This window comes from Manis pentadactyla, chromosome 1 (genome assembly GCF_030020395.1).
Source record: "Manis pentadactyla isolate mManPen7 chromosome 1, mManPen7.hap1, whole genome shotgun sequence".
Classification (NCBI taxonomy): domain Eukaryota; kingdom Metazoa; phylum Chordata; class Mammalia; order Pholidota; family Manidae; genus Manis; species Manis pentadactyla.
This window is the reverse complement of record NC_080019.1, coordinates 81,459,884-81,478,398: the sequence shown is the minus strand read 5'-3', so window position 1 is coordinate 81,478,398 and position 18,515 is coordinate 81,459,884. Positions and strand designations below refer to the sequence as shown.

The 18,515-nt window shown below is 43.2% G+C and overlaps 1 protein-coding gene across 2 annotated transcripts in view; it reads right to left on the bottom strand.

Annotated features, from left to right (window-relative positions):
- GYG1 (glycogenin 1) overlaps positions 1–17,527 on the bottom strand; it is a 28,731-nt gene extending 11,204 nt beyond the window's left edge. Inside the window, exons 1-5 of one of the 2 annotated variants that reach the window (XM_057499005.1) lie at positions 17,337–17,527; positions 14,832–14,967; positions 12,879–13,053; positions 12,426–12,588; positions 1,401–1,527 (exon numbers count right to left, since the gene is read on the bottom strand). In XM_057499005.1, coding sequence (XP_057354988.1) covers positions 1,401–1,527; positions 12,426–12,588; positions 12,879–13,053; positions 14,832–14,967; positions 17,337–17,508 — 773 coding nt within the window. In that variant the 5' untranslated portion in view covers positions 17,509–17,527. The remainder of the gene's footprint in view (positions 1–1,400; positions 1,528–12,425; positions 12,589–12,878; positions 13,054–14,831; positions 14,968–17,336) is intronic. The other variant, XM_036896379.2, reaches the window with a different exon arrangement.
- Positions 17,528–18,515: the final 988 nt, after the last annotated feature.

Sequence of the window (18,515 nt, the reverse complement as noted above, 5' to 3'; positions counted from 1 at the left end):
TGCCTGTTTCATTCTAGAAAGGGAAGAGAATGAAGAGGCTATAATATGTCAGAGACATATGCCAAGAGAACAGTTAGGGAGGAAAGGACACAAGACACTTACTAAACTCCTTATCTGGGGGATGCAGACAAGAGTCTGCTAGAAAAGAACAGAAAAGGAAACCTTTCTGCCTTACAAAGCCAGACATTCTCGTTACTGTGCTGCAAGACTGGATAATGAAATATGAGAAGTGAAAGGCCCTTTGTTTTCTGCTCACTCAGGAATGTCCATGCAGGATGGAGACTGAAGAGCCGAGGCCAACCTCGAGAAGAGCACTGCTGCTCACGGCCGTGTCTCAGGATCAACCTGACAGCTTGGCCTCCGTTCAAGAAATCTGAATCATCTTCTCAGTTCAACACAAATGAGTCAGAGCCTAAAGAACAGGCCGAGGCCCTCAGAGTGAGACAAGTGCCGCAATGAGGCTGCATTAGCTGAATGAGAACTGCATCCGATTGTGCCAAACAAGCTGATTGCCAAGAACAACAGAGGTCCACCGAGCACTCATGTATATGAGCCCACTTCCTCCTCCTGACAGCTCTGTAAGATCGGTATTATCTCCCTCCTGGTCTTGCATATGGGGAAACAGGCACTGAGCCTAAGCCACACCGCAGGTAAATAAATGGCAGGGGGAGGGCATGCTCTCGCCTTTCTGGCTCCAGAGATTACTCTTATTGCCAGACCATGTCTCCAACAAAAGGACAGATAACCTGCCATCCGCTGGGTGCTGAGGGTAGGCCAGGCCCTCTTCTAATTGCTTCACCTGAGGACCTCCCTTAACACTCACAATAACCACTCTGCAGGGCACTGATGCAGACCAAAGTTGATTAACTAGGCCAACATCTACTCAACTCGGAGTTCAGGACCTAGTCATCATCGTGGAAGCGGTGCCTCCAGGACAGAACCGAGGCAGCAGCGCTCCGCAGCCCCTGCTCTACCGTGACACCATGCTGCTGCCAGCATCTTGCCCAATCCACAACCACCACGGAGGGCGCTGTTAACACCCTCATTTTGGAGGTAAGGGAACTGAAGCTCAGCGGCCAATCTGAGGCAGAAGATGGGTTTGCGCCCAGTCCATGTTCTTGACCATGACATACAGATCATTTATCAGACGGCCAGGCACCCCAGGAACCAGTGGGAACCTTTTCCCGTAAGGCAGCTAAGTGTCCTCTGGGTCACTGCAAAGGAAGTGACTGTTAACATCAAGGCCTCTCCCCATACAGCCCTGTTTTTCATGAGAGAAAGACTGCCTCCAACGTCTCCACCCTTGTGCCCTCAGGATGATGAGGCGGCACCCAAAGATCATAAACCCCAGTCCTCTGCCCTCACCATCCCCAACAAAAAGTGAAACCATTGGCACTTACGCTTTAAATGCCGGGAGGTAGGAGTATATAGAAATGCTGCTTAGGTTATAAATAAATGGCAGGTGTTTTCTGATATCTGTTGTTGCCCAGCTGCTAAAAAACGTATTCAGTAAACCCTGGTCCCCACCTGAAAGAAAAAAAATGAATTACAGTCAAGGAAAAATCAATAATTCTACAGAAACATATAACTGGACCATTAAAAACGGGTACTAATTACATTTTTGAAACAAGAAGTTCCAAGTTAAACCTACTACAGACATTTTAGGAGGCAGCCATTTTCCTGAGTTAATTCATTAGCTCAACAAATATTTAACGAGCAGCTACTATGTGCCAGACACTGTACCACACACTGGCGAGTCAACAGAGAAATGTTTACCGTGTTTATGACAGGGTAGGGGGCTGCGGAGTGCTGCCGCCTCAGTTCACATCCTGAGGAGCCACTTCCAGGATGATTCCGAGGTCCTGAACTCTTAGTTCAGTAGATGTTGGGCTAGTTATTGATACAATGATACCAGCAAATCAAGAGTCAATAAACATCACAAGTGGAATCAAAGCAGTGAAGAGAAGTACTGGGGGCTATGAGGTATGTGAAAACGGCTCAAGATCGCATCTGATGAGTCAGGAAAGGCCTCCAAGTTGTATATAAGTCAAGATCTGAGGGGTACACAGAAGTCATTGACAAATCCAAGTGGAGAGGAGGCAGCCGGTGCTCCAGGCAGAATGAACAGCACACACCAGAAGGCCTGAGATGGGCAAGAACATGAAGCTATGGGAAGAAGACCTGGGAGGTGGCCTGTGTAAGTAGAAGGGGCTGCATGGCACCAGGTGGGTCTCAAGAGGTTGGCACAGACTAGACCACGCCGGGCTCAGATTTTACATTCTATCCCCAGTTAGAGGCTTTAGACTATGTTAAGAGCAATGGGACAAGAAGTAAAAAGCCAAAGAGAACAAACTGGAATAATGGAAATGTTTTCCAGAGCCCTCAACTGCTGGCTCATTGACAGAAGGACACATCAGCCTGGGCTGCATCCCTGCCAAGCACCAAGTGAGGATGATGGCCATTCATTGAAAATAAATAAAACACTAAAAATCTAAAGCTAAGTGTCTGACTTAAATCATAAACACACAAGTAACCAAACTGGTCACTAAGATGCCTCAAAATACATTCTGCCTCTAGCCCATCTGCTTTTTTCAGGCTCAAGATTTCAGAAAACACACACAGAACCAGTCTTCCATGCAGAACAGCAGCCTGGGTGTGTGGATGCGTGTGTGCAAGTGTTTATTTGTGTGTGTGGTTTGTGTGGAGGGGCGGATAGCTGGAAGGCAGGGAGAACCCCCTCCTCTGAAGTAGGAGACTGATACGCTGCCCAGTTACTTCCCTTCTTGGTCTGCTTTGCCCTGAGACCCAGTTTCTTTTCTAAACATATAGCAGGTCCAATTGGTCGTCATCACTATTTGTATTTTCTTGTCAAAAGAGACTTAAAAATTCTGGAGATTTTAAAAAATATTTGGACCTCAGTAGTAAGATCAGGGCATTGGGTTTCAAGTCTAAATGTGCCTTTATCCGTCCCTTGTGTATCCCATCCTTTTCCAAATATCCTCAGTCAACTCTATGGATCAAAGGCAATCCCTGAGTGAACGTCTATGGAGCAACCTTTCCATATAGGAAGCTATGACAGGTCCCCATTCCTCAGGGGAAAACCCAGGTTTCACTCTTCTAAGTTCTAAAGTACAATAAAGATGGCATTGGGATATGCTTCATTTGTTACACAAACGGAAGAAATTTTAATTAAACGAATTAATCTATTTTGAGACACAAAATATTAAAACCAAAACACCATACCTCAGAGGCTTACTTCAGAGTCTACAAAACACCCTACACATGGGCACAGACACTGGTGGTTGAGGTACAGAGACCTGGAGTCTTACTGATTTGCCTTTATATATTATCATTGAAATAAAGGTTGAGGAAATGTTCATAGAGGCTTTATTCGTAATAGTGGAAAACTGAAAACAGTCCAAACATCCTTCAACAAGTATATGAATGTGATACCTCTATACAATGGAATATTACTCAGCAATATAAAGGAACAAACTATTGACATTGCAACTTAGATGGATCTGAAGGGAATTGTGCTGAATGAAAAAAATACAGTCGTGTGAAGTCACATACCACATGATTGCATGTATATAACATCCTTCACATGACAGGATTATAAAGAATAGATTCGTGGTTGCTAGGGGTTAAGGGATGAGAGAGGGAAAGAGGTGGCCGTGGCTACAAAAGGGTAGTAGGAGGGGTCACTGTGATGAAACTACTCTGTGCCCTGACTGTGGTAGTGGTCACACCAATCTAGACATTTGGAATGACTGCATAGAAAACATACATGAACACTAGGGATCACATGTATAACTGGTGAACTCTGAATAAGGTTGGTGCATTGTATCAATGTCAATTTCCTAGTTGTGGAACTATATTTGTGCAATATGCTACCACTGGCAGAAACTCAGTGAAGGGTGTGTGGATTCCCTCTTCATTGCTTCTTACAACTGCATGTAAATCTAAATTCTCTCAAAATAAAAAGCTTTTCTAAAAAGAAAGCTGAGGATTAACGTTAAGATACAAAATGCAATCAAGAATTGTTAGTCATTAGATTCTAAATTCCACAGGGACAGAGATCATGGCTCTTTTTTGCTTACCACTATAATGCCAGCACATAGCAGAATGCCTTATACATCAGTCAATTATTTGTGGAATGAATGCAAGAAAGCTGAAGATATTCTGTAATAGCAGAAAAGTTGAAACAACTTGACTATTCCACCATAGAGCAATGGCTATACACTCACACTGACCACTCCTGAGAATGTTATTCAGCCATTAAAGCCAATGGCTATAAAGACCACAAGTCCACCATGTAAGCTATACAGTGATACACCTTTGGTTAAGAACATAAGCATTCATATTGGAAGAAAAGAAACAACAGTAACTGTGTGAAGGGGATCAGTGTTACAGATGTTCCTCCCCCCCGGCCCAACTTTACTCTGGTATTTTTATATTTTTAAAATATTAATGCAGTTAGGCAAGAATGAGGATTGTGCTGAGATCTTTTCTAAGCATTCTTGTTCATTGATTTGTAAGGAAATGAGACACTATCAAAAAAATATATGTAGGTCATAAACCATATTTATTAGTAAATAAATTCTACATACCCAACATCTAATTTAAGAACTAGAATATTATCAATACTGTTTAAAATCTCTGCATGGGCTCGCTAATTCCATTTCACTGCCCCTTGTCCTGGAAATAACTGCTACTACTGTGTTTTATTTTTAACTGTCTTGATTTCCTTTATTTTACCATAGATAACATATGTAGTCTCGCTTGTTTTTGAACTTTGTGAAACTGGACATCATACTATGTATTTTTTCTACTAGTTTTTTTTTTTATGCCAAATCTTAAGTCCTTTTTTAAATTAAGTAATTCCACTTAAAATGTCTATTGCCTAAATGTAATGCAGTGAAGAAATCTAATTCCATGAAGGTCAGAATAGCAGTTGTAGAACAGAACTTCCCAATCTGAGAAGATGAGTCTGGGAAACAAGAGTCAGAGCTGTTGATCCCTCAGAGTCCCTGGCCAGCTGCCTCTGGCCACAAGAGGCCATTTCCATTTACCCTTAGGTACCCTGCAAACATCATCATCCATCAGCCGTGTGCCACAGCAGGGCTGAGCAGCACTGGTGGGATGGGAAACAAGGAGAATGAGCAGGGAAGTAGACTTTAAAATCACTGGTGATCATTCAGCTGGCAAATCCTTAACCACTCAACAAGGACCTTACCTCCAGAGGAAACAGTACAGACCATGGACCCCCCAGGGCCACTAATCTCATTATGTGACTACAAAGGGTCACCTTTTTGCCAAAATTGGTGAATAAAAGTAGCATTAAATGCTACATAGAAGGCTGTAGCTTCTTAAATAACTTTTTAAATTTAGCATTCTAACCCTTTTACCAAATGCATGATTCCAAATTCCACCTACCAAGGTCAAGCAAATGTTTTAACTTCATCAGACAAATCTATGTGATTTTATCAATATCCTCTCTTTAGACACCTCTAAATTAGAGCACAATTCAAAGCAGAATGTAAATCTAAGCATGTCTGTGCTACAAAACATACAAGGATGCTGTGAAGACTGTAGAATTTTCACTACAGAAACCCCAGGACTTTTTGTCCAGTACGTTCTAGTCAGACTTCTGGAGGCAAGTGTATTTATTCCGACAGGTTAAGACACTTTTAATCTCATCATCTGAGAACCAACAAACATGATCAGCAGGCACTGCCAGCAGCTGTGATCAGCCAGGGCATGACAACACAGGCGTGAGGTAGGAAATGGAATGAGGGACGCATGGCACCTCTTCTGCAAACAAAAGCAAATATCAGGTTCTGTATCACCCATCCACAAGGCTGCCCAAGTGCTGGTAATAACTTTACTTGGTATTTTCCAAGTCTTATAAACAGGGTCATGAACTTGGTAACCATGGACACATCACAGCATTTATCAGAAACTAGGCCTATTCTTTTCTAACACAGAAGTGGAGTTGAGAACTACCTTTTAAATTTGTGCACTTTTTCAGTGTTTGTGTGCTTTCTATAGTTTATTGGCAGCTGGCTTGCCTACTGTGGGTAGAATGGAGGGTGAGCTAATTCTAGTTTCAACATGAGCCTCAGTATCTCAGCCACAGGAAAGTTTCCCCAGAATCCTGCTATTCAAAGTGTGGCCCAGGTTCCAGAGGCATGAGCATCACCTGGGAGCTCGACGGAAATGCAGAATGGTAAACCCCACCCCACCCCTACAGAATCAGTATTCACATTTTAATCCCCAGGTGATTTGTTTGCATATTACAGTTTCAGAAGTACGGGTTTGGAATCTTTTAAAGACTCCGTTTTTATTATATCAGAGTATACAACTCTCAAAAATGTCATTTCTATAGAAAAATGTCTGAAGTTACATAAATTAGGAATAGGCTTCAGAGCCAGAATGATGAATGAGATAGTTTCCAGTTCTCAAATGTTTCTTAATCTAGGGGCAGAGGACCAGACATCAAGCAAATAATTCAAAGTAAAATATGCTTAATACTGTAACAGAAGTATAACCAAGTGCTGAGATGAAAATGTGGCTCACTCCTTAACACCGACCTCCTGTAATGTACTTGGTGGGTGTCATTCCTGCCTACGGTGCGCATCCCATAGGTTACTGAATGACAGATTATGAACAGCCAACTCTGTGGGGTTATTTCCATGAGGTTACTAAGGATCAGCAGATTAACCCCAGGGGGCTCATGGAAATCCAGGCACTGGGAGCTCAGGTCTCAGTAGCACTGCAGCTCACTGGCCTCAAACCATTTAAGCCAAGAACACTGATTTTAACATCTCATGTTAGTTTTTTACTTTAAAAAAGAAACCAGATTCTTAATAATCAAGTTATTAATTAATATATAAATGCAAAGTTACATTTATTCTTGGCTTAAATTTCACTTGCTCAGTTTAAGTTAGGTCTTCCTGGTCTAGATTCTCTTAGCATTATGAACTTATTAGAATTATAATTATGTGATTAATTGTGCAATTAGTTATTAAACATCTGTATGGTCTCACAGAATATCAGCTTTTAGAGGCAGGGATAAAAATCTGAATTACTTACTAGTCTATTGCTGGTCCTTAAATTTAGCATCTTACCCAGATTAGGTGCTAAAAATGATTTTGAAATACTGAATGATTTGAGGGCCGGTGATGAACAGACTATAGAAATGTAGGCAAGAGTAATGTTTCCAAGAATATTTCCAGACCCATAAGACAATGCAAGCCTACCAACTGCACTACTGATTTAAAAAGACAAAATACTTATAGATACTGTGGTTCAGGGGAGAACAGCAGTAACTGTAGAGATAGAGAATTCGAGCCTCTGTTCTTTCATCTGTAAAAGGAGGAACATGCTCTCTCAGAGGAATGAATTTTAAGTAATTCAGGGTATATTTTCATGAATGTTGCAGCGTGGGATAAGTGGGAGAGAAGGTAAAAAACTACACACATACAACCCAGCCCCACAGAGTCGAGAAAGACTGTCTGGTTCAAATGTGGCTCTGCCAGCAGCTCAGGGACACCGGGCAAGCAGCTGTCCTGAACTGCAGGGTCAGTTCCCAGGACTAGGTATATAGCAGGCCCTCAATAAATATCTGTTGAATGAATATATTAATGAGTGAACAAATGAATGACTACCTCACAGGACTGTTGAGAAATGAATGAAAAAGGAAAATGACCAGTGTAAAAGTCTGTACAACACATACATGTAAGACAGTAGTCCCTTCCTCCTCCTGTTTCTCACAGGGTTCATGATCTCTGCTGGTTACAAGGCTAGAGACAAACAGATGGCTAAGTGAAAATAAATAAATAAATAAATAAATAAATAAATAAATACTCCTGGGTACAATGAGATAAAAATAGCTCAAGAGAAAAAAACGTGTGTGTGCTCACTTGGCTACTACAAGACTTTTTCTTTTCATCCTTAGTTACTCAAGATATTTATCACCCAAACTATCAATTACATGATATAAATGCAATAGAACAGAGTAATTTTCAAAGCAATTGAGAAAATCCTCTCAGGGCCACGCGCAGCCTAACGTTCAGGCAGCACGGACAAGCTCCCTGAGGCAGCTGCCAAGGTAAAACCCCTCAAGTCCCGGAAACAGAGGAGGGGCACTTCAGTTCCTGAGCTCATTTGGGTTTGACAAGACATGAACTGATCGGGAACACCTCCTGCCTTCATTCCTTTTTTGGGCAGGTCTAGCTTGAAGTTTAACTAACTCCAAAGATTAGAAAAAGAAGCACTGGGGTCAATTTTACACCTTAATAGAATTTACTACCAAATCTTTTCCATTAAAAGTCATTTTAAAACCGTACCATACCCTCGTGATTTACTACATCTCCAAACTCAGAAACAAGACCATACAGTTTAAGGGCCTCAGTGACCGCTTAGAATATGGGACACATAGATCTGTTGTGTGGTCATTTATTCCTTAGATTCTGCTTAGAGTGAAACTATACCTAATATTCTATCACCCATTTGTTGTCTGCTATTCTTTCTGAAAATTCAACTCCAGACAAAATTTCATTCCTCCAATAAAATGTTTAGGGCATTTAGATTACAATGACTAAAATAAATCCTCAAGGCTTTTTTTTTAAAGTACACTCCAAACTGGAATATATGACTTTTTCTTTTTAACTTACGCTTTTGAAACTAACACATACAGATGAAATTTAATAGATAGCAATTTTCAAGCACTAAGTTCTTGTCTTCAACTATAAAAGCACCCTTAATTTAGGATACTTTAGGTGACAGGGGAAAGCAATATAAACCTCAACTTGGATTAGAATGATTTCTTCAAATTAAAAGTATACCAGCTTCCTCGTACATGAGTGTATGGAGACGAAATTGCTGATTAGTATCTATGATATCATGACCTCCGTCTTCCCTTCTCACTGCTAATAAATCCTGAAGTTAACCTTATTTTGTCACATCCTATAAAATATTAGTATATATCTATTTCACAACATCTATTGTGCAACTTCCAGGAAGATGTAACTTCAGTTATGAAGTAAGTGCCAAGACAGTTAGCAAATACAAACAGCAGTAGAGGAACCTAGACATTTCACTATGGGCAATTAGACACCAGCCAAGAATTAGGCATGTACTCACCAGTTCTAAATTCTAATACTCTAGATATTTGGGAACTCTAGATATTGGGAAGAGAAGTCAAGGATCTAGCACGATTTGCCATATTAGGCTTATTCTCTTGGCCACCGACAGGGTGGGGGTTGGGGATTGTGATTTGAGGGCCGGTGATAAGAAAGCACGACAGTCACATTCTTTCACATTACAAGGGCTGTGAGAGCAGCTGCAGATGCTCGGCCATCAGTGGTCCATGGGGCTTGTCAGTGGACACCGGATGCCAGTTTTTGTTGAATGTATGCAAGAGATTAAGCAGGACTTGCAAGATACTCAGAGTGAGATACTGTCATCCGTAAATTGGTTTTCTTTAATACCCATCTAAAAATGCTGAGACTTAAGCCCACTGTTCCGCCAAATTGGTGGTGGGCAGGTACATTAGAAAATGTAAGGTATGGCGAGAGGAAACGTCCTAATGCCTACAGCACGACAGCTACACAAAACTGGGCACTGCATTGAAAATGAAACAAAGCAGGGCTACTGATACTAGAAAAGGATGTAGCTCACAAAAGAAATATTTTATTAAGTCCAGTAAGTTTTTATGCCACACAGGTATTGATTCAGTGGGATAGTAAACCTTTCCAGAGAGGAGCATTTTCCCACAGTACAAGGGAAGCTTTCTTTGTTGAGTAAAGTAGATCAACACATCAAGTGATAACAACCTTTCATTGAAAAGCTGATAGTCTCAATATGTTTAAATTTAACAGAGGTATAAACTAACTAGAAGTTCCCACCTGCATGGTTGAATTTTTACCTCCTTCAATTAAACATTTCTATTAACAGAGAAAATTCAACCCTTCACCACCAATGAGCCAGTATAAGTGGAATACCTTACATAAAGGCCAGCTCCCGGAAACCCTGCTGCTAAATAACAAAACGTGCTAGCAGGCACAGAGAGAATCTCTCAGTGGTTTCAGATTCTAGCTGAAAAAGCAGAAAGTGCTTTCTAATTGAGTACTTTTCACACATTCTTGCTTCTTAATAATAAATTCATCAGCTCCTCTAGTACCTCTCCATTCTAGAACAAGGCAGATGATCCGGATTAGTCTACCAGTACATTAGTTTTATATTCTAAATGTATAATCTGGATAATTTACCACAGCACACTACTGCTTGGTGTCCAAATTCTTCTCTCTCAATAACAAAATCTAATACTCTCCTAGAATAGAAACTGGATTCTCTTTATATCATGACAATCGTCCATTTCAGGCCACTGGATCTTCTTTAGAATGACTCACTTACTGGAGTTGAGAATTACACTGAATTTCTGGCAGGATCACACTACTTCCTTCAAATGCAATCAGAGGAGGTGAAGAAAGTTAACCCTGATGGTAAATTAAGACAAACAGTGGACTTCTGCTAAAAAAAACTCTCACCTTCCTTTTACACAAAGGTAACTGTTTTAGTATGAGGAGTAGAAATAAGGATAATGTGTTCTGAACTCAAATATTAATACAGCTTTCATTCCTCATGGAAAAGAAAATAGTAGAAGCTACAAAGTCAGTAAAAAGAAGAAGTTGCATTTGGCTCTGACCACAGTGAACATTCAACAAATCATTTCTTAAATTTGCTTAAAATAAGACTGTACTTCTTGTCATACGCTGCCATTCATTATGGCTTCGATATTCCTGCTCACCGTTTTGAGCATGTAATGATTTGACATGGAGCAAGGTTTCTCAGCCTCAGCACTACTGACACCTGGGGCCTGATAATCCTTTGTTGTGGCAGCTGTCCTGTGTGCGGTGGGATGTTTCGCAGCATCCCTGGCCTCTGCTCACTGGATGCCAGCAGCACCCTCCCCCCTTCAGCTGTGACAATCAAAAATGTCTCCAGACCTTGTCCAGGGTCCCCAGGATGACGAATCCTCCCAGGTTGAGGGCTACTGGCATAGAGTATAAACTAGCCAAATAGTGAGACAAGACTGAAACTTAAACTTTATTCTTTTCAATGATATTTCAAATAGCTGCATATCTCAAATCCTCAGATGACTAAACTGAATTTGATTTCTCTCAACAGCAATAACAAAAACTCAATTTCTCAATTTCAGTTTTACATATAACTTAAAATGTTTTAACTTCCAGTCTTTTGATTCCAGCAATCTAACCAACCTTTAGATATAATCTTTTAATTTAAAAGAGTTAAACTGGGAGACTTTGATATTCAACTTTATAACTAGTTAATGGAAATGAATCCTTGTACCCAGGGCTGCATCTGTGTCCCTTAAGGAAGGCTGCCTCTGCTAGTTCCTTTATCTACCCACTGCTAATGTCAGATCTGCTCTTAAGGAGGAAAGGGGAGGAAAGCAGCCCCTGGTGTGGAAGGCTGGCTGCAGAGCTGTGCTCTGGCCCCATCCCCCTGTTCCTGGCATGAGATTTTGCCACAATGTCAAGTATCTGAACATGAGTCACTGCTGAGAGGACTGCTTACAACTGGGTCTTTTCTTTATTCCAAAGAGCCATCAACATTAAAGAGCTGTTTTTGCATATTAACTACTACTTTTGTCCTGCGTGGTGTGTTATTGTTAAAAACAATGGCTTATTATTTATGATTTCAGAGACTGCCCTGAGATAGAAATATACCTATTAATTTATTTGATGAAAATTCTCCAAAGGATATGAAACCCTAAATCCACAGTCAGAACCTTTCAATATGTACAAATAGCTACAACACATTTACACATAATGGAAAATGGATGCTGACTTGGCTTATGTTCCTTTCCTTGAGCTTCCAGATACACCATATAATGCACAGCCTTACAAAGAGTGAGAATTTGAAGACAAAGGTGATTCACATAACCTTTCTACCTCTTTGAAATGCCTTCCGAGAGAATGAGAGTCAAATTACTCCACTTTATTCCTTACTTCTATCAAGACAATGCTAGGTCCTCTTGTTAGCTCTTGCACTTAAGTTTACTCAGGTTTAAAAATAGTTGCCAAAGTTTTTGATTCGTCTAATAGTCTTTTGCATTCTTGAACAATCATGATTCATTTACCATACTACAGACAGAGAAGAGCCAATCAGAAGTCTATAAAACTGCCTATCCTAGTTTAACCAAATGTGTGTACCTACAGAAAAAAGATGCAAGTGTCCCAACACAACAAGAGTTCCCGAAAGAGCACAGCTTACAGGCCCTGCTGCACTTCACACAGTGCTGTCTTCCAGGCACAGGGAACCAGAGCAGCTATATTCCTGAGGAGAGCAGCCCCCAGGAATATAGCTTATCAGATATAAAGATAACAGATACCTACCATCAAAGCTACCTTGCTCAGAAGCAAGGTGCAATAGCTGATTGTACGTTTCGATTGAAGGCTGATAAACAAACACTCCGGAATTGAAGCAGTCAGGCCATCCTGGGTCTGGTGCGGCTGACAATTCTTCTCTCTCAAAAAGATCATCGATATTTGCTAGGACCTGATTCAAAGTGAGGGGAGGGAAAGCATCACAAAAATGTTCTGGGGCCAACACACCCTTCTTAAGTTCTCCCTAAGTCCCTGAACACAAAAGATGCAGCCTGTTGCTGGTCTTAACTATTCAGAAGACAGCTGTAAGGCAGCCTGGGCTGACTGCTCTCCATCACCTGACACTTTCTACAACAGCGATTTTATCTGAAGTTTACTGTCAAGTCTTGATGGTGTTCCTCAAATGCCTAACTGGTTTCAGGTACCACACACATCTCTTTCAGCTGTCAAATCCACACTTACCAGAGTATCTGCGTCCATGAACACGCACTTTGAATACTGGGTGAGGGACCAGCAGTGGAGCTTGGTTAATGTGACACCCAACTCAGGTCTCTTCATTAAGGTCAGGTGAGCAGAATCGCCACTATCCAAGACATCTACCATGATGACTTCATCAAAGACTGTTTCTAAAACTTTCCTGTCAAAATAAAACCCAGAAAACAGCGTTTAGCAACTTTGCAGAACAAATGACCCATCTGACAGAAGACTGTGTTCTTATTAACCTATCCATCAATTACTAAAGCAATCTGTTACTTTGGTGTAGTACAATCTCTTAAATATATCCTATTACTTCAGGACAATTGTATCAATTTGTATGTGTTAACATAAGAACTGCTTATGGTGAGGATGAAGCACTTGTCTGAAAAAGTTACAGGAGCAGCTATTTTTTATTGTACCGTCGAATACCAGGCCAACTGTAGAAATAGCCTATAAATATGTAACTCACATTTGGTCAGAGTACATATTTGCAACAGTCTATATTATTCAACAGTATTTCATTAGAATGGATTCTGTTAACTACTGCATATTTTCACAAATGATGCTGGGCAAGTGCAAAAATATCTGCAATGAAGTCTATAAGGAGTCTTTTGCTAAGCAGTTTACAGAGAACTTCCTGAAGTTAAAGGACTCAGTTATTCAGTTCCATTTTTAGAACTGAATATAACCAGCATTTACTATGTGCTTAGCACTCCTGGCATAATGAGAGACTCTTTTGGTTTGTGAGGTACAACACTTCTCCATGACCAAAATTAACTAAAGGTTTATTTTAGAAAGCAATCCTGAGGTGGGTTAAGTGGGGTATACTTAGGTAAGACACTATACTCAGCACAAGGAAAAGTGTATGATAAAGATAGGTCATCATGGAAAGTTTATATCAAACATGCAGAACAAAACAGACATTATACTATTTGTCTCCAAGGTTTTATAAAAACATGTTCCAGTTTACACATTAAACTTTAGGTTTTTGAAAAGAAGTAGCCAGCAGCACCATTCACTACAGTAAAGGAGTTTCTAAGACCACATTTACACACACACACACATCCTCACTAAACAGGCTAACTACTAGTTAGGACAGACTTGTCAGGAGACAGCTTTTTTGACATTCTCCTAACCCTTTAGGAACAAGGTTGGGAGTGTGAGATACACATGTATATATAATGCCTCCTTTTCGGAGGTCCTTGGAGTGTGCTCACATTTTTTGAAAAAAGTCACAGAAAGGGCATTGTCAAGTTCTAAGAAGGACAAGAGAAAGGAAAAATAAAGACAATACAGAGCTGTCAGGGTACACATATATTTTTGAAGTTAGTACTGGGATCTAGGTAGTTCATCCCGATACTCCAAAACTTAATTCCAACAAATCAAAGTGAATGAACCCGATCAAAAGGCAGCTTGTGCTCCTCAGAGTGCTCTCCCAGCACAACCCCCAGCTCAGAAAGCTCTTTGGCAAATATTCAGGTCTATTAAATTTTAAATAAAGGTATTTGGTTACAAATGTTAACTGACAGTGGAGAAAACGATTTTCTTTCAAAGTCACCTGAGGTTTCCCTACAAAATAGCCCCCCTGCTGCCTTTTGAGAAAGGAGCATCAGCGAAGAGAGACTACACAAAGGGAAAGCCTGGATGGAACCATTCACTCTGATCGCCCTGAGGGGGCCTGCCTGAGTCCCAGTTCTCCCGGTTGGAATCAGTGAGAGCTTAGGCCAGAAAACCACCGCCCAGGAGGCAGGTGGGGCAGAGTATTACCCCACAGTCAGGAAGAAGAGTTTTCAGACCCATGAATCCTTCCCTCAACAGTTCTTATCTTTCTCTGTCCAGTGCCCAATTCCTGAAAAGGGCATGGCTTCCATGCCCACTGATATCAGATGGGAGAAGCATGTCAGAGCCCCACCAGCAGACAGGCACGGAGGTCCTCACCTCATGGAGTCTGAGACCTGCGGCGTGGCGAGCACGGCCAGCCTCCTGGTGGTCCTGTGCTGTTTCAGAGACGAGCCCAGGACCAGAGCTCCTTGGGCATAGGCATCGTTTGTGGTCAGTGTCACAAAGGCCTGATCTTAATACAAAGAGAAAAAAAGACACTCATTACAATATTCTACCTGGAACAAACAACCCCAGAACCCCTTTCAGCCAGTAATTTGGCAGAATCAGCTCCTCTGAGATCAACTTGCTCCACTAACAAAGGAGCAGCCTCTTTGGGGTGGGCTGAAGGAAGAGAACCCAAGTGCTCACTTTAAGAATGGTTCAAGACCATTCTTTAGCAGGAGTATCTTTGGCAATCTCCAAGAGGCTGATTGAGCTATAAAACTGAATCCAATTTAGAGTCCAGATGTGCTAAATTCTCAGACTAAATAATACTTTAATACCCAGAGGGTGAACCTCAGACAATTAACAGGTGTTAAATGAAGAAATCAAGAAGTGCATTTTCTGCTTCTCCAGTAAGATGACATAGTGTTTTCAGCCAAGCAGAAATCCAACTAACAACCACAACTGAAAGCATCAGCCACATTTTTCATTCTGGTGCTTGTGCGTCTGCCAAGCTTCAGGCTTTTACATTAGCTGTTTAGTTAACCAGGAACAAAGGTTCCCCCACCAAGCCACAAGAGTCACTTCAGTCTCTGCCCAAATATCACCTCCCCAAGAGGCCTTCTCTCCTTGATGACACTATCTAAATAGTGGCCAATCACTGTTAAATGGATATGGGGACTACCTCACAAGCTCTAACAAACCTGCCTCCTCTTCCTAGGAGAAGCAATCAGTGCCCTCTACCCTGCACCTGGGGCGCACTCGCTCTCACGCACGCTCTCACTCACACTCTCTCTCCCACACTCTCTCACATACACACACTCAAAAATCAGTCTCCAATAACCACTTAGTTGCCAGAGCAGAACACAAACACATGGGTGATTATTCCTACCCAACAAGCTCCACCTTTCCAAGACCACCAGCCCAGTCTTCAGGATTTAGTACTTCCCTAGATGATCCTGGGGCACACTCCTTCTCTGAGGGGATTTTAAGTTGATGGGCATCCAAATATACAAGATACTTAGGATCAAGCTCTAGTGGGGAAAATGGGGGCTCTGTTGCCCAACCAGGGAGATGGGACATTTTGTCATGAAGTCACTATGTCTTAGGTTTCCTCATTCTTCCGTTGCCCATTTTCCAACATGGAAGCTGGAGACAGAGGAAATTCGTGGCTAACTGAAAGGAAGTTGTGTAGGTTGTCAAGTGGGCCAGCATATCCCCCAAACTCTGACCTGAGTGTTCACACCCAGTGTTGGACTCTCAGGGCAGGCTCAATACTTAACAGTGGAAAGATGGGATCCCCACCCATGGAGAACACCCACTTCCCAGCTAGGCTCACTCTAAGCTCAGAACAGTGAGTGACACCTGTCACTTGACATGCCCATCAGCCTCTGCCTATACTGTTCCTTCAATCCATCAGAAGATGGCAACATTCATTCAGTCTGCCCTGAGGGTATTTAATCTGGGGCAAAATGAATGTTTTAACTCAAAAGCAGTGCAGATTTCATGGGGTCATACAGCAAAGTTTAATAAGGTAAGTAGGATTCAAGGACTTCAGGAAGGAAGGATATGGATGAGGTCCAAGGCGAAGTAGGGGCGAGGACAAATGCTTAGGAACGTAGGCTGCCACAGCCAGCAGGCCCTGCAAATGAACACGGAAGGCCAATGACAGCCGGGTAGGAGTTCATCTCCCGCAGCTGGCTGAACTCTGGGAACATCTGCAATCTTTTGGTAGTTCAACTCATGTAATAACCGCACTAATAGTCTCACCAACGGGAAGGACCAGACACCTCGGGGTCTGCTGTGCTGGGGCAGAGTCGTCTTGAGACCCGGATCGTTGCAACAAGTGGGCCGGCGCCCTCCCACCGCACGCGGTCCGCCCCCGTGGAGCGCTCGCCTGGCTCGTTTTCTGCAACCCGGCCCCACAGGCCTAAAAATAGGCTCGCCGTGGTGGCCAGCGCCAGCGCAGGCGGCCGCGGAGCCGGGCCGGAGCCGCCCGCGTCCCCGCCTGCGGGAGGCAGGGGCGGCTCCCCAGACCCCGCCGCGGCCCGGGGCTCCCGTCCGGCGCCCTCGGGGAACCGGCGCCCCACCCCCACTCAGCCCCGCCGCAGCTGCTCCGCCCGCCCGCCCGCCCTTCACGGTGAGCAGGAGGAAGGGCAAGGAGACGGAAGCAGGAACGGGGGCTCCGGCGGACGGCACAAGCTCCGCATGGCTGCCCCATCGCTGCGCGCCCGGGTTGCAGCCCCGGGGGCGGCGGAGCAGCGGTTGACGCAGGAAGCGGCACCCCCGGCTGCAGCCAGCCTGCAACTTTGCGGCGGTCTCCGTCCTGCCGGGAACTCTCCGGGGCGGAGGGCGGGGAAAGGAGCCGGAGGCCCCGGGGGCGACGGCGGCGGCGCGTACCTGTCATGGTGCCGCGGTCGGCCGCCGCAGCCGCAGGTCGGTGACTCGGGGAACCTGGGCGCCGAGAACAAGCGCAGCCAGCGAGGAGGCGCGGCGGGAGCGAAGCGTCCGCCCGCAGCGCTCTTATAGCGGCCGTCACGTGGCCGCGCACGCTCCCAGAGCCCGCCGGCATCCTCCCCGCAGAGCGGCCGGCGGGGGCGGCCCGCGGTGCGGCGGCCCCGGGCCCCGGGCCCCGGCCTTCCACCTTCCACCACCCGGGTAGGGCTGCGGGTCCCACTCTCCGCACTTCTGGTCCTGCACCCACGGGGCACCTGAACCGGGGGCTCTGGGGCAGAGTGTGGAAGAGCCGGACAAATGCCCAAGAAGCCACGGGTGAGGGAACCTTAAGAACAAAAACAAAAACCCGGATCACTCTGAACAGTTTCATTCCATTTTTTTCACCTAGAATTATTCCAAATCAGCCTCCGGAAGCATTTCTTAGTGTTCTCACACTTGTTTTGTGCTCTTGACTGAAAAATGATATGAATCTTAGGTATGTTATTTAGATTCTTCAGAGCACCAGATATTTGTTTCATTTAATCCTAACACCAATTTAACGAAGCAGGTGCTATATCCTCATTTTATGGAATGTGTCACATATAAATGGAGAAGGTAGGATTTGAACCATAGCGGTTTGGTTTATGGAATTGGCCTTCCCACCAGTAAAGCCATGACAGCTCTGATCAATAGGTTCCCTAAAAAGGTTCATAAGTTATGGTAACTGTGGTTGGGTAATGTAGTTGTTCAGGTTAGTATGTTTCACAAATCATGAAAAGTTGAATTTGTCATTTTTCTAGGAAGTTGAGAAATAGCTCTCTAACATGATCATACCCTTCTCTCCCCATAGCTTCAGCCCAGACCACATATGCCAGGAAAGCATCAGGTAATACAATTTTCTGCAAATAATAGTTGCTCAGTAAATGCTAAAAGGAAGCCAAACAGGAAGATGACAACATCAGTTAAAAAGATGAAATAGATGCTTAAGAATAAGTGATTAATTTGCAAAGGTAGTATTGCTGTTGTCAAACCAATTATATCAATTTCCTCAAGTGTAGTCCTGGACCTTCTACATCAGAATTGCTAGGGGCCCTTGTTAAAATGCAAATTTTTGGTCCCAAGCCCAAATATCTTGAATCAGAG